The sequence below is a fragment of the Coturnix japonica genome, unplaced genomic scaffold (assembly GCF_054131305.1).
Source record: "Coturnix japonica strain WE unplaced genomic scaffold, WE-NBRP24 Scf042, whole genome shotgun sequence".
Lineage (NCBI taxonomy): Eukaryota > Metazoa > Chordata > Aves > Galliformes > Phasianidae > Coturnix > Coturnix japonica.
Window position 1 is genome coordinate 2,873,770 of NW_028188945.1, and position 15,542 is coordinate 2,889,311.

At 48.9% G+C, this 15,542-nt stretch overlaps 1 protein-coding gene and 1 long non-coding RNA gene across 3 annotated transcripts; one reads left to right on the plus strand and one right to left on the minus strand.

Moving 5' to 3' along the window:
- LOC146752716 (uncharacterized) lies at nucleotides 1–12,327 on the minus strand. Of its 2 annotated transcripts, XR_014940458.1 has the most exons (6): nucleotides 12,221–12,327; nucleotides 11,482–11,696; nucleotides 3,124–3,195; nucleotides 2,985–3,049; nucleotides 2,691–2,766; nucleotides 1–2,509 (listed from the first exon to the last, which is right to left on the minus strand). It is a non-coding gene; the product is annotated as an uncharacterized LOC146752716 (long non-coding RNA). The 2 variants fall into 2 exon arrangements; XR_014940457.1 differs by lacking the exons at nucleotides 3,124–3,195; nucleotides 12,221–12,327 and having other exon boundaries at nucleotides 11,482–11,620.
- Nucleotides 6,785–13,855, plus strand: LOC146752717 (uncharacterized). The gene is made up of 6 exons (XM_085531404.1): nucleotides 6,785–7,021; nucleotides 9,146–9,230; nucleotides 10,268–10,474; nucleotides 11,440–11,646; nucleotides 12,173–12,430; nucleotides 13,317–13,855. The coding sequence occupies exons 2-6, from the start codon at nucleotides 9,153–9,155 to the stop codon at nucleotides 13,512–13,514; spliced, it is 948 nt and encodes a 315-aa protein (XP_085387530.1). The 5' UTR covers nucleotides 6,785–7,021; nucleotides 9,146–9,152; the 3' UTR covers nucleotides 13,515–13,855.
- The last annotated feature ends 1,687 nt before the right edge of the window (nucleotides 13,856–15,542 follow it).

Sequence of the window (15,542 nt, forward strand, 5' to 3'; positions counted from 1 at the left end):
GCTGTTTCTTACAACATGCAAAGGCAGGAAGTGCCAGGATGTCCATCCATGTGTTTTTCCATCGAATCCATGGTGTCTGCCTGCTTCATTCTGGAAAATTAATTTGCTGTGAGGTTTTGTAGTTCAGTTTCTCCTGTACTTTCTTTCTGCCATGTTTTTGGTGTGGCTCTGTGTGTTGATGCCAAGGTTGCCTTCATCTTTGGCTTGTATTGCTTAGTTTGATATGTAAATGTATTTGAAAAGCATGGATTGATTCCTCAGCATGGGGGCCAACCTCTGTCAGAAAGGTCAGGGGGGTGAGTTATTCATTGGGGAGGTGAGAGAGGCTTTGTGAAGAGACAGCATGTGAAGGAGGGAAGAGCTTGGATACTGTATGGACTGCGTGATGCCGCCTCTGTCTGTGCTTTGTTATTGAATGTGAGGAAATAAGCACATGGAGGAAACACTGGCACTCAGGTTTCTTTCTATGCTTGCTGTTGACCAATTGATTTTCTTTTTCTTTGTTTCAAAGCACCTGGAAGAGAAGAGGAAAAGACTGCAGAATGGAACAGGGCTGCTCCCAAAGCTGTCTCTGCACCCGCAGAGGTGAGTCCCTTCTGTAGATGGACACAGTGACACAATTTCTTCACATGTTCTTGTGTCTCACTGCTCACCATGTGCCACCATCATGAGTGCATTCCTACCTTCCTGCCTTTGGTGAAGAGCTGCAGCCATGTCTCACAATCCTGGTACTTTCAATGGCTTTCCCAGACAGCTTTGCACTCCTCAAACTCAGAATTGATCTGATTATATCTGGCAGAGAGGCAGTAACCCGTTTTTGAAACATCTCTAATCTGATTTCCTTCATATGTTCCCCCTGGTGTTTGTTCTTATTTTGTACTTACTTTATTTCTTTTTAGCCCTCGGATCAGAGTACACCAAATTCTAGAGCTCAAGCAAAGAGCCTTGAGGGGACAATAAAGGAGAAGCTACAGCTGAGACAACCGGAGAAGCTGAAGAAGGAAGTGGCTGCTGTGCCGGCTGCTGCTGAAGAAACAGTCAAAGGTAAAAGTGCAGAGCTTAGCAGTCCTGAATCCACCCTTCATGTTCAGCTTATCAGCTTGCAAAGGCCTAAGTGAAATCTCAGCACTGTGGGCAACAGCATTGCCAGGGAAACCATCAGCCCAACCTCAGGAGCAGAGAACTATGAATGAGTGTTGAGTGTGAGGTGGTCCTCGGAAGTAAAGGGACCTGAGTGCTCATGGTGGGTGCGTGCCTAGGGAAATGCTTATTTTCTTAGTTCACTTGTGTTCCTTCCAGCCAGACTTCAGCTTGAGAACAAGGGACAGACAGTGGCGCTGAGCTGCAGACTTACCTGTGTGATAAACCCCTGGATGTATTTTGTGGGTCTGTTGTGGCTTGCACAGCATCTGGTTGCACACTCTTGTCTGTAGCTCCTGCTTTTTCCTTTCTCTAGAGGGACCATGTATTGCTTTCTCCTGCTGTATGGCTGTTTCCCTTGTCTGGGTTATAATATGGTGTAGCTGTGCAGTTTCTTTGTTCCTTTGGTCGGACTGTTGGTATGCAGCACTTACTGTGGAAGATATTGCTGAGATTTGTGGAAAGAGCAATGTAATTTTGCTGGCCGGATGTATTTAACTGTGGAGAAGAGCTGTGGGAATGACAGGACAATCTGGACTCCTCTCAAGGCACAATTGTACCAGCTCTCTCTTCTTCCTGTAGCCAAGGGCAACGTGTGTGAGAAGCCTTGGGATGGCAAAGCCAGCAGCCCCACGAAGCGAGCAAGGAAGAGGAAGGCTGCTGAGATCTCTCCTTCTGCTGTGGCAGCTGTGAATCCTCAGAGAAGCACTGAAGAAGAGGAGCCTCCAGCTAAAAAAGCTAAAATAGCAGCTTTGGTAAGGAGGGGAGGAAGTGTCAGTGCTGTCCTGGTCAGGCTTACTGTTAACGTCCTTCAGGAGCCCCTTGGCCCCATGTTGGGTTAAGGCTCAGCAGTGCTGAAGGAGAAGTGCTGCAGAGGAAGGATCTCCTGAGCAATCATTGACTTTGTCTTCCTTCTTTCCAGACTGCTGCTCCAGCCCTGCCGGAGGTCAGCCTGCTCACCAAGGCTGTAGAAGATGACCTTGAAAAGTTCATCTCGGAATTCTTAGAGGAAATGGAAGGACAATATGACTTGGAGCTGGAGAAGGATGTGGATGAACTCCATCTTGAACTTTCCGAGATGATTGACAGTATAACTGAGTAGTCTTATAGTATATATATATATATATATATAAATATTTTAAAAGGCTTCACAATGAGTCTTAAAGCACAGCTGAACTGGTAAAAGATTGGCAGACTACATTCCATTGTCCTGAGTTTTCCTGCGGGTCAGAGTTGAGGTCCTGTGCATCCATTCCCTGCTCCTGGTTGGCTCCTTTCAGCAGCAAGAGGACAAAGCAGTTCTGTGACAGCCCAGAAGGACGTCCATCCAGAAGGAGAACCCACGTCTCCTCGCCCGCTCCTTCTTCTCCTGTAGGTGAAGATGGGGCAGAGATGGAGGTCAGGGTCTGCTGCATAGCAGGGGGATCATGCAGGACTCGGGAGCCCAGCAGCACAACAGTGCTGGAAGGAGCCCTGTCCTCAAGGAGACCCCATTGCATGGGGAGACCACTGTTGGATGGGGTGAGGGTGCTGTGTGTTCTGCCCCTTACCAGCTGTGCCTCCACCAGCTCCGGCAGCACAGCCCCAGGCTCACACTCCACCTCCAGCTCCATCTGATGCTGTTGCCTGTGTTGAACAAGGCTTGGTTGGAGTCTATCACCACGGGGGGCTCCCCAGCACTGTGTGCCCACCCCCCAGGGCTGGGATGGGGCTGCTCTGTCACACCGTGCAGTAAACAGAGCCCCATCTCCAGCAGCACTGCAGTCCCATTGCTGCCCCAGGTGTGTCAGAGACGCCCGTGTGCAGGCGTGGGGTGCAGGGTCCCATGGGTGGGTCCCACTCACCAGGCACCCTCCAGCTCCAGCTCCTCCCGCTCCTCTCACAGGCGCTGTTTCTCCCTGCGCAGCACCTGGAAGACAAAAACATGAGCTCCAGGTCCACAACATGGGGGTGGGCAGCCCCCCACCCCTTCCCTCAACCCACCACACACACTATCTCCATTTCCTCTGTCTCAGCCTTCAGCTGCTCTTCCAGCTGGGCAATGAGCTGCTTCTCCTGCAAGACAAAGCGTGTACCACCAGGGGTGGCTGCGTTGGGTCCCATTCGGCCATGGGGGACGGGGGGGCTCATCTGGGGCAGATGTGACCTCCCCCCTTAATATGGGGGCTTGGGGGGTGGTTAAAGGTGAGTTAATGGGGTTTAATGGGGTTTACTAGGGATTAATAGGGATTTATTAGGGATCAATAGCAGTTAATAGGGATTAATAGGGATTAATAGGGGTTAATAGGGGTTTAATAGGGATTATTAGGGGTGTAATGGGGATTTATTAGAGATTAATAGGGATTAATAGGGGTTTAATAGTAATTTATTAGGAATTAATGGGGGTTTAATGGGGTTTAATGGAGGTTAATGGGGGTTTAATGGGAATTAATAGGGGTTATTAGGGGTTATTAGTGGGTTAATAGGGGATTAATGGGCTTAATAGGGGTTTAATAGGGATTTATTAGGGATTAATAGGGATTAATAGGCGTCAATAGGGGTTATAAGTGAGTTAACATGGGATTAATAGGGGTTAATGGGGGTTTAATGGAGATTAATAAGGATTTATTAGAGATTAATAGGGATTAATAGGGGTTTAATGGGGATTAATAGAAAATTAATAGGGAATAATAGGGATTAATAGGGAATTAATAGAGGTTAATGGGGATTAATAGAGATTTATTAGGGATTAATAGGGATTAATAGGGGATTAATAGGTTGTAATGGGGATTAATAGGGATTTATTTGGGATTAATAGGGGATTTATTAGAGATTAATGGGGTTTAATGCGGGTATAAGGGGGTTTATTAGGGATTTAATAGGAATTAAAAGGGATTAATAGGGGTGTAATGTGGATTAATAGGGATTTATTAGTAATTTAATATATGGATTAATATGGATTAATAGAATTAATAAGGATTAATAGGGATTATTAGGGCTAATAATTATTAGGGCTATTAATTATTAGGGCTATTAATTAATTAATTATTAGGGCTATTAATGCCATTACTAGGGCTATTAATTATTCAGTCTATTAATTAATTATTCCGGCTATTGATTAGGATTATTAATTAATTATTTATTGATTATTAATTATTAGGCTAATTAACTGCATCTTTTCTCTTTCCAGGTCCATATCGACGACGGAGCGACTTCCGCCCCCCCCTAATTAGTTAATTAATGATTAATTAATTAATGACCTGCCATTATATAATTAATCCATTAATCGAGGCCTCATTAGCACTTAATAACAGGGACCGGGAAAGGGGGCGGGGCTATGTAAATCAGGCCAATGGCTCATGAATATATAATCATATGCTAATGAGGTCTCACTGTTAGCTGATTTGGCGTGGTGGGGTTTGACAAAGCCACGCCCCCTTCATTTGCATAATTAATGCGCACGCGTTAACAAAGCTGGTGCCCGATTGGTCGGCGTCTTGTTCTTCCTTCGTTCCAATGGGGTTAATATTTGGGGGGGGGGGTGTTTAATTAAGGCATTAATTAAGAGGTTAATTAAGGGGTTAATTATGGGGTTAACGAGGGTCGATGTGTGGCCGGAGGTGGGGGGGAGGGGGAGATGATGGATGCTGTTGGATGAGAATAAAGATGGCGGAAGAGCGACAGGGTCTGGTGTTATTGGGGGGGGTATGGGGTATATGGGGGGGATGGAGCCTATAAGACCCTATAGACCCCATAGGACCCCATAAAAATCAATAGGACCCCATAAGAATCCCATAGGACTCCATAGGACCCATAAGTCCCTATAAGACCCCATAGGACCCCATAGACTCCATAGGACCCCACAGACCCCATAAGACCCTATAAGACCCCATAGGAACCAATAGGACCCTATAAGACCCCATAGAACCCCATAGGAACCAATACGACCCCATAGAATCCCATAGGAACCAATAGGACCCTATAAGACCCCATGATACCCCATAGAACCCATAAGTCCCTATAAGACCCCATAAGACACCATAGAACCCCATAGAGACCCCATAGGACCCCATAGAACCTCATAAGTCCCCATAGAACCCCATAGGACCCCAAAAGACCCCATAGGAATGAATAGGACCCCATAAACCCCATAGAAACCATAAGTCCCTACAAGACCCCATAGGACCCCATAGGAAACAATAGGACCCCATAAGACTCCATAGGAATCAATAGGACCCCATAAGACCCCATAGGAATCAATAGGACCCCATAGAACCCAATAAGATCCCGTAGAACTCCATAAGACCCCATAAGTCCCTATAATACCCCATAGGACCCCATAGGATCCATAGGAACCCACAGACCCCATAAGACCCTATAAGACCCCATAGGAACAAATAGGACCCCATAAGACCCCACAGGAATCAATAGGACCCCATTAGAAGCCATAAGACCCCATAAGAACCAGTAAGACCTCATAAGACCCCATAGAAACCAATAGGACTCCATAGGAATCAAAAGGACCCTATAAGACTCCATTGACCCCATAAGACCCCATAAGATCCCATAGGACCCCAAAGGAATCAATAGGACCCCATAAGACACCAGAGACCCCATAGGAACCAATAGGACCCCATAGAACCCAATAGAACTCCATAAGACCCCATAGGACTCCATAAACCCCATAGAAATCAATAGGATCATTAGAAACCATAAGACCCCATAAGAACCAATAGGACCTCATAAGACCCCGTAAGACCCCATAGGATCCCATAAGACCCCATAGGAATCAATAGGACCCCATAGAACCCCATAAGAGACCCCATAAGACCCCATAGGACCCCATAAGACTCCATAGGAACCAATAGGACCCCATAGAACCCCATAAGAGACCCCATAAGACCCCATAGAACCCATAGGAATCCGTAGAACCCCATAGAACACTATAAGACCCATTAGGAACCAATAAGACCCCATAAGACCCCATAGGACCCCATAGGATTCAAGAGGACCCCATAGGACCCCATAGAACCCCATAGGAATCAATAGGACCCCATAAGACCCCATAGGAACCAATAGGACCCCATAAGACCCCAACAGACCCCTATGGGATCCCATTAAACCCAATAGGATGCCATAAGACCCCATAGGACTCCATAGACCCCATAGGACCCCATAGGAATCAATAGGACCCCAAAAGACCCCATAAACCCCATAGGACCCCATAGAACCCATAAGTCCCTATAAGACCCCATAGGACCCCATAAGACCCCATAAGACACCATAGAACCCCATAGAACCCCATAAGACCCCATAGGACCCCATAGGAATCAATAGAACCCTATTAGACACCATAAGACCCCATAGAACCCCATAAGATCCCATAGAACCTCATAAGTCCCCATACAACCCCATAGGACCCTATAAGACCCCATAGGAATGAATAGGACCCTATAAGACCCCATAGAACCCCATAGGACCCCATAGAACCCCATAGGACCCCATAATACCCCATAGGACCCCATATAAACCCCATAGGACCCCATAGGACCCCATAAGACCCCATAGGGCCCCATTAGACCCCATAAACCCCATATGACCCCATAGGACCCTATAAGACCCCATAGGACCCCATAAGATCCCATAGGACCCCATAAGACCCCATAGGAACCAATAGGATCCTATAAGACCCCATAAGACCCCATAGACCCCATAAACCCCATAAGACCCCATAGAACCCCATAAGGGGAAGGAAGGAGCCCCAAATTCCCCTTATTAACCAATCAAACGAAGCTTTTCCTGGTCTTTCAACCAATCAGAGCTCTCCTCCAGCCCTCATTTGCATACGGCTGAGGCAATAGTTACACAGCACTAACGGCTTCATCCTATAGGAGGATATAGGGTGAGACTATGGGGTCTATGGGGTCTTATAGGGTTTTATGGGGTGTATGGGGTCTTATGGGGTCCTATGGGGTCTTATGGGGTCTCTATGGTGTCTCTATGGGGTCTTATGGGTTCATATGGGGTCCTATAGGGTCTTATGGGGTTCTATGGGGTCTTATTAATTCCTATGGGGTCCTACGTGGTCTTATGGTTCCTATGGGGTCCTATGGGGTCTTATAGGGTCCTATGGGGTCCTATGGGGTCCTATGGGGTCTTATGGGGTCTATGGGGTCTCTATGGGGTCTATGGGGTCTTATGGGGTCTCTATGGGGTCTTATGGGGTTTTATGGTGTCCTATGGGGTCCTATGGAGTCTTATGGTGTCTATGGGGTCTCATTGGTTCCTATGAGATCCTATAGATTCCTATTGGTTCCTATGTGGTCTTATGGGGTCTTATGGTGTCCTATGGGGTCTTATGGGGTCCCTATGGGGACTTATGGGGTTCTATGGGGTCTTATGGGGTCCTAGGGGATCCTATGGTGTTTCATGGGGTCTATGGGGTCTTATGGGGTCCTATGGGGTCTCTATGAAGTCCTATGGGGTCTTATGGGGTCTCTATGGGGTCCTATGGGGTCTCTATGGGTTCTTATGGGGTCTATGGGGTTCTATGGGGTCTCATTGGTTCCTATGAGATCCTATAGATTCCAATTGGTTCCTATGGGGTCTTATAGGGTCTCTATGGGGTCCTATGGGGTCTTATGGGGTCTCTATGGGGTCCTATGGGGTCTCTATGGGGTCTTATGGGGTCTTATGGGGTCCTATGGGTTCCTATGGGGTTTTATGGGGTCTATGGGGTCTATGGAGTCTATGGGGTCTGTGAGGTCTTATGGGGTCCTACGGGGTCTATGGGGTGTTATGGGGTCTTATGGGGTTTTATGGGGTCTATGGGGTCTTATGGGGTCCTATGGGGTCTTATGGGGTCTCTATGGGGTCTTATGGGGTCCTATGGGGTCCTATAGCGTCTTATGGGGTCCGAATGGTTCCTATTGATTTCTATGGGGTCCTATTGATTCCTATGTGGTCTCTATGGGGTCTTATGGGGTCTATAGGGTCTTATGGGGTCTTATGAGGTTCTATAGAATCTATGGGGTCTTATGGAGTCCTATTGATTCCTATGGGGTCTTATACGATCCTATGGGGTCCTATGGGGTCTTATGGGGTCTGTATGGGGTCTTATGGGGTCAATGGGGTCTTATGGGGTCCTATGGGTTCTATGGGGTCATATGGGGTTCTATGGGGTGCTATGGGGTCTTATGGGGTCCTATGGGGTCCTATGGGGTCTATGGGGTCTCTATGGGGACTTATGGGGTCCTATGAGGTTCTATGGGGTCTATGGGGTCTTATGGGGTCTAATGGGGTCTTACAGGGTCTTATAGGGTCTATGGGGTCTTATGGGGTCCTATTGCTTCCTATTGATTCCTATGGGGTCATATTGCTTCCTATGGGGTCTTATGGGGTCTTATGGGGTCTTATGGGGTCCTATGGGGTCTTATGGGGTCTTATGGGGTCTATGGGTCTTATGGGGCCTTATGGGGTCTTATGGGGTCCTATGGGGTCGTATTGGTTCCTATGGGGTCCTATGGGGTCTTATGGGGTTTATGGGGTCTTATGGGGTCCTATGGGGTCCCATGGGGTCTTAAGGGGTCTTATTGCTTCCTATAGGGTCTAATGGGGTCCTATGGGGTCTTATGGGCTCTCAATGGGGTCTTATGGAGTCGTATTGGTTCCTATGGGGTCCTATGTGGTCTCTATGGGGTCTTATGGGGTCTTATGGTGTCCTATAGGGTCCTATGGGGTCCTATTAATTCCTATGGGGTCCTATTTTTTCCTATGGGGTCTTACGTGGTCCTCCAAGGCCATAGAGTTGGAGGGCCGGGGGGGATAGGAGGCTCCTCCAGGATCATAGAGTTGTAGGCTGAGGGGATATTAAGTCCTCCAAGGCCATAGAGTTGAATGGGAAGGGGGGATAGGAGCCTCCTCCAAGCCCCGTAGCTTAACTAGGCCTCTAACACCCCCATTCAGCCCTTAATTAACCCAATTAAACCCTTAATTAACCCAATTAAGCTTTAATTAACCTCATTAGAGCTAAGATGGACAATGAGGCCTTCGAGATGGGACCCGAGGAACCCGTCGGGTCCCGGAAGGGAAAAGATGGACACCATAAAGAGGTAAGGATTGGGGTGAGGCCTAGTGAGGCCTAGCGAGGCCTAGTGACAACTCTATAGAGTTCCTATGGGGTTCCTATGGGGTCTCTATGGGGACTTATGGGGTCCTATGGGGTCTATGGGGTCTCTATGGGGTCTTATGGGGTCCTATGGGATCCTATGGGGTCTTATGGGGTCCTATGGGGTCTTATAGGGACTTATGGGTTGTATGAGGTCATATGGGTTTCTATGGGGTCTTACTAGTGAGACCTAGTAAGGCCTAGTGAGTCCTAGCGAGGCCTACCTAGGCCTACCTAGGCCTATCATGGCCAACCTTGGCTTGGATTGGATTGGATTGGATTGGCCTAGCACGGCCATCTTGGGCCTACCTTGGCCTACCTAGGCCTGGATTGGATTGGATTGGATTGGCCTAGCACAGCCATCTTGGGCCTAACTTGGCCTACCTTGGCCTGAATTGGATTGGATTGGATTGGATTGGCCTAGCACGGCCATCTTGGGCCTACCTTGGCCTACCTAGGCCTGAATTGGATTGGATTGGATTGGATTGGATTGGATTGGATTGGATTGGATTGGATTGGATTGGATTGGCACGGCCATCTTGGGCCTAACTTGGCCTACCTTGGCCTGGATTGGATTGGATTGGCCTAGCACAGCCATCTTGGGCCTACCTTGGCCTACCTAGGCCTGGATTGGATTGGATTGGATTGGCCTAGCATGGCCATCTTGGGCCTATCATGGCCTACCTAGGCCTGGATTGGATTGGATTGGCCTAGCATGGCCATCTTGGGCCTAGCATGGCCTACCTTGGCCTAGCTTGGCCTAACTAGGCCTAACTGGGCCTAGCATGGCCTACCTTGGCCTACCTTGGCCTAACTAGGCCTAACTAGGCCTAGCATGGCCTATCTTGGCCTACCTTGGCCTAGCAGGGCCTAACTAGGCCTAACTAGGCCCAATTAGGCCTAACTAGGCCTAACTTGGCCCACTTCGGCCCGGTTCGGCCTATGTAACCCCCCCTTTCTCCCCTCCCCCCCATATCCAAGATGGCGCCCGAGTGGGGCAGGAGATCCCTATGGAAGCTGTTCGGCCTCTGCCTGTTGGCCAGCTCCATTATGACCGCCGTGGGGCTGGGAAGCTTGAGCGTCATCAATAGGAAGGCGATTAACGAGTTGCGTGTTAACAAGGTGGTTAATGAGGTGGAGGGGGACAAAGGACGGCTCCGGTTCGTGTATAGGATGGGGATGTCGGAGGTAAGTGGATGGGGGGGATATGGGATGGGGGGAGGAAGTGGGGGGGAAAAAAGTAGGGGAGAGGAAATAGGGGGGGATATAGGGGGGAAATAAGGGGGGAAGAGGAAGTATGGGGGATATAGGGGGGAAATAAGAGGGGAAGAGGAAGTAGGGGGGGATATAGGGGGGAAATAAGGGGGGAAGAGGAAGTAGAGGGGGATATAGGGGGGAAATAAGGGGGGAAGAGGAAGTGGGGGGATATAGGGGGAGAAGAAGTGGGGGAGGAAGTGAGGAGGAAGTGGAAGTGGGGAGGAGGAAGAGGAAGGGAGGGAGGAAGAGGAAGTGGGAGGGGAAGGGGAAGAGGAAGTGGGGAGGAAGAGGAAGGGAATGGGAAAAGGGAGGGGAATAAGAGGGGGAAGGGAAGAAGGAAGAGGAAGAGGAAGAGGAAGAGGAAGAGGAAGAGGAAGAGGAAGAGGAAGAGGAAGAGGAAGAGGAAGAGGAAGAGGAAGAGGAAGGAAAAGACAAAGTGGGAGGGAAGAGGATGTGTGGGGGGAAGTGGGGAGGAAGTGGGGAGGAAGTGGGAGGGGAGAGGAGAGGAGAGGAAGTAAGAGGGGAAGGGAGGAAGGGGAGGGGAAGAGGAAGTGGGGGGGGTATAGAGGGGAGAGGAAATGGAAGGGGAAAAGAAAGCGGGAGGGGAGAGGAAATGGACTTATGGGCTTATGGGGTCCTATAGGGCCCTATGGGGTCTTATGGGGTCCTATTGCTTCCTATTGATTCCTATGGGGTTTATGGGGTCTTATGAGGTCCTATGGGGTCTGATGGGGTCCTATTGATTCCTATGGGGTTTATGGGGTCCTATGGGGTCTTATGGGGTCCTATGGGGCTTATGGGGTCCTATAGGGTCCTATGGGGTATCTTCTTCCTTTCCTATGGGAAGGGGAAGGGGAGGGGGAAGAGGAAAGGGAATAAGCCCATTTCCTTTCCAGCCACAACGCTACCCCGGAGGTGAAATCCAATGGGCGACGTACCGGCTGGATCCCAAGTGTTATCCGGATCGAGAAGCTCGCGTCTTCGCTCAAAGCCTCCACGAGCATCAAGCCAAAATGAGCCTGGCTTTAATCAGGATCAAACCTGGAGCGCTTCGGGTCCCCCACTGGCATTTTAATGCCAACGTCCATGGCTACGTGGTGCAGGTAGGCCGCAGCCTTTGGTTTAGCTTCCACATCCTCTTTCTCTCTTCCACCTTTAAGAATATACTTCCTTTTCCTCTATGGCTTCATTTAACCCTTATTCCCCTACCTTGTAATCCATTTACCTCGTGGGTCTACCCTAAAACCCTATAGGATTTGGCCATATTATATAGGGGTGGCCCATGTTAATTGGGGGTGGCCTTTGGTTTTACTTCCACTTCCTCTTTCTCTCTTCCACCTTTAATCCTATACTTCCTCTTCCTCCTTGGCTTCATCTAGCCCTTCCTCCCCCACCTTATAACCCTTTACCTCGTGGGTCAACCCTAAAACCCTATAGGATTTACCCTATATTCTATAGGGCACAACATGGATCTCGCTTTTCCTCCCACTTCCTCTTTCTCTCTTCCGCTTTTGACCCTACACTTTCGATTCCTCTCTCGCCTTATCCATCCCTTCTTTCCCCACCTTATAACCCCTTTACCTCGCGGGTCTACTCTAAATCTAATAGGATTTCCTCTATAATCTATAGGGCACGGCCTGGATCGGCATCGTCACCCCAACCAACGTCACTACCTACCGAGCCGAAGTCGGCCAGGTCCTTTTCTTCCCCCGGAACGTTCTTCATTGGATCCAAAACACGGAGGATGGGGGGGAAGGAAATAAAAGCCGGACCCCAAAAGAACTCGTCCTCGTTCTCTTTTATGGGACCCACGAGGAGCTGAAGACATTGGAGGTGGATGAGGCCGTTAATGGGACCCCAAATGAGGTCTTAATTGAGGCTTTACAGGTATGGGGGGGGGGGTGGAAAATGGGGGGTTTGGGGTTTTTTTGGAAGGTCCTAGAAGGGATCGAAGGGATTGAGGTGAAAGAGGGGACCCGGCCGGTTAAAATGGTGGTAGTTGCGTCTATCACGTTCCGTTGAGGAGATATAGGGTTTTATATGGGATGGTTGGGTGTTTCTATGAGGTTCCCTTGAGGAGATATAGGGTTTTATATGGGATTTGGGTCCTGGAAGGTTAATAATGGGGATTTGGGGTCATCTCATTGGGTTCTATGGGGGATTTGGGTCCTGGAAGGGGGATAAGAAGGAACTTGGGTCCTGGAAGGTTAATAATGGGGATTTTGGGTCTTCCCATTGGGTTCTATGGGGGATTTGGGTTCTGGAAGGGGGATAAGAAGGAACTTGGGTCCTGGAAGGTTAAAATGGAGGCGGTTGGGTGTTTCTATGGGGTTCCGTTGAGGAGATATAGGGTTTTATATGGGATTTGGGTCCTGGAAGGGGAAAAGGGAGGTAATAGGGTCTTCCCATTGGGTTCTATGGGGATTTGGGTCCTGGCAGGGTAAAAGGGAGGTAATAGGGTCTTCCCATTGGGTTCTATGGGGTTTTGGGTCCTGGAAGGGTAAAAGTTGGTAATAGGGTCTTCCCATTGGGTTCTATGGGGCATTTGGGTCCTGGAAGGGTAAAAGGGAAGTAATAGGGTCATCCCATTGGGTTCTATGTGGGATTTGGGTCCTGGAAGGGTAAAAGGGAAGTAATAGGGTCTTCCCATTGGGTTCAATGGGGTTTTGGGTCCTGGAAGGGGAAAAGGGAGGAAATAGGGTCGTCCCATTGGGTTCTATGGGGGATTTGGGTCCTGGCAGGTTAATAACGGGGTTCTTTTGGGTCCTGGCAGCTTCGTAGTGTTCGGGATTGGATTGGAAGCTTCCAGAAGGTCCCGATCCTACAAAGCTTGAACCACCCCATTAATTTAAGTCAATTAGTGCGGGATGTTAATTACACCCAGGCAGATAACGAGCAAGTATGGCGGTATTTATATGACCTTAAAGGTAAGGACCCTGTAAGACCCCATAGACCCCATATAACCCCATAAGACCCCATAAGACTCCATAGACCCCATTATACCCCATAAGACCCCATAAGACCCAATAGACCCCATAAGACCCCATAAGACCCCATAGACCCCATAAGACCCCATAAGAACCCATAGAACCCATTAGACCCCATAAGACCCCATAGACCCCATAAGACCCCATAGAACCCATTAGACCCCATAAGACCCCATAGAACCCATTAGACCCCATAAGACCCCATAGACCCCATAAGATCCCATAAGACCCCATAGACCCCATTAGACCCCATAAGACACCATAAGACCCTATAGACCCCATAAGATCCCATAAGACCCCATAGACCCCATTAGACCCCATAAGACACCATAGACCCCATTAGACCCCATAAGACACCATAAGACCCTATAGACCCCATAAGATCCCATAAGACCCCATAGACCCCATTAGACCCCATAAGACACCATAGACACCAAAAGACCCCATAAGACCCCATAAGACCCATAAGACCCCATAAGACCCCATAGACCCCATAAGACCCCATAAGACTCCATAGACCCCATTATACCCCATAAGACCCCATAAGACCCCATAAGACCCAATAGACCCCATAAGACCCCATAAGACCCCACAGACCCCATAAGACCCCATAAGAACCCATAGAACCCATTAGACCCCATAGACCCCATAAGACCCCATAGAACCCATTAGACCCCATAAGACCCCATAGACCCCATTAGACCCCATAGACCCCATAAGACCCCATAGACCCCATTAGACCCCATAAGACACCATAGACACCAAAAGACCCCATAAGACCCTATAAGACCCCATAAGACCCCATAGACCCCATTAGACCCCATAGACCCCATAGACCCCATAAGACCCCATAGAACCCATTAGACCCCATAAGACCCATAGACCTCATAAGACCCCATAAGACCCAATAGACCCCATAAGACCCCATAAGACCCCATAGACCCCATAGACCCCATAAGACCCCATAGAACCCATTAGACCCCATAAGACCCCATAAGACCCCATTATTACCCTTCTAGGACCTTAAAGACCCCATAAGACCCCATTATTCCCCTTAGAGGACCTTAATAGACCCCATAAGACCCCATAGACCCCATTAGACCCCATTATTCCCCTTCCAGGACCTTATAGACCCCATAAGACCCCATAGACCCCATTAGACCCCATTATTACCCTTCCAGGACCTTATAGACCCCATAAGACCCCATAGACTCCATAAGACCCCATTGACCCCCATTATTCCCCTTCTAGGACCTTATAGACCCCATAAGACCCATAGACCCCTAGACCCCATTATTCCCCTTCCAGGACCTTAATAGACCCCATAAGACCCCATAGACCCCATTAGATCCCATTAGACCCCATTATTCCCCTTCCAGGACCTTCTCAACCCCATAAGACCCCATAGACCCCATAAGACTCCATTATTCCCCTTCCAGGACCTTAATAACCCCCATTAACCCCCATTTTACCCTTCCAGGACCTTAATAGACCCAATAAGACCCCATTGACCCCATTATTACCCTTCCAGGACCTTAATAGACCCCATAAGACTCCATAAGACCCCATAGGACCCCATTATTACCCTTCCAGGACCTTAAAGACCCCATAAGACCCCATAGACCCCATAAGACCCCATTAAACCTCATTGACCCCCTTTATCTCCCTTCCAGGACCTTCTCAACACCATAAGACCTCATAGACCCCATTATTCCCCTTCCAAGACCTTAATAACCCCATAAGACCCCATAGACACCATGACCCCATTAAACCCCACTATTACCCTTCCAGGACCTTAAAGACCACATAGACCCCCATTATTACCCTTCCAGAACCTTAATAGACCCCATAAGACCCCATAGACCACATAAGACCCCATAAGACCCCATTAGACCCCATTCTTCCCCTTCCAGGACCTTAATACCCCCATATAATCCCATATTCCCCTTCCAGGACCCTTCCTTTAACCTTCCAGGACCTTTCTATCCCCCTTAGGTTCCCCTCCGGCACCA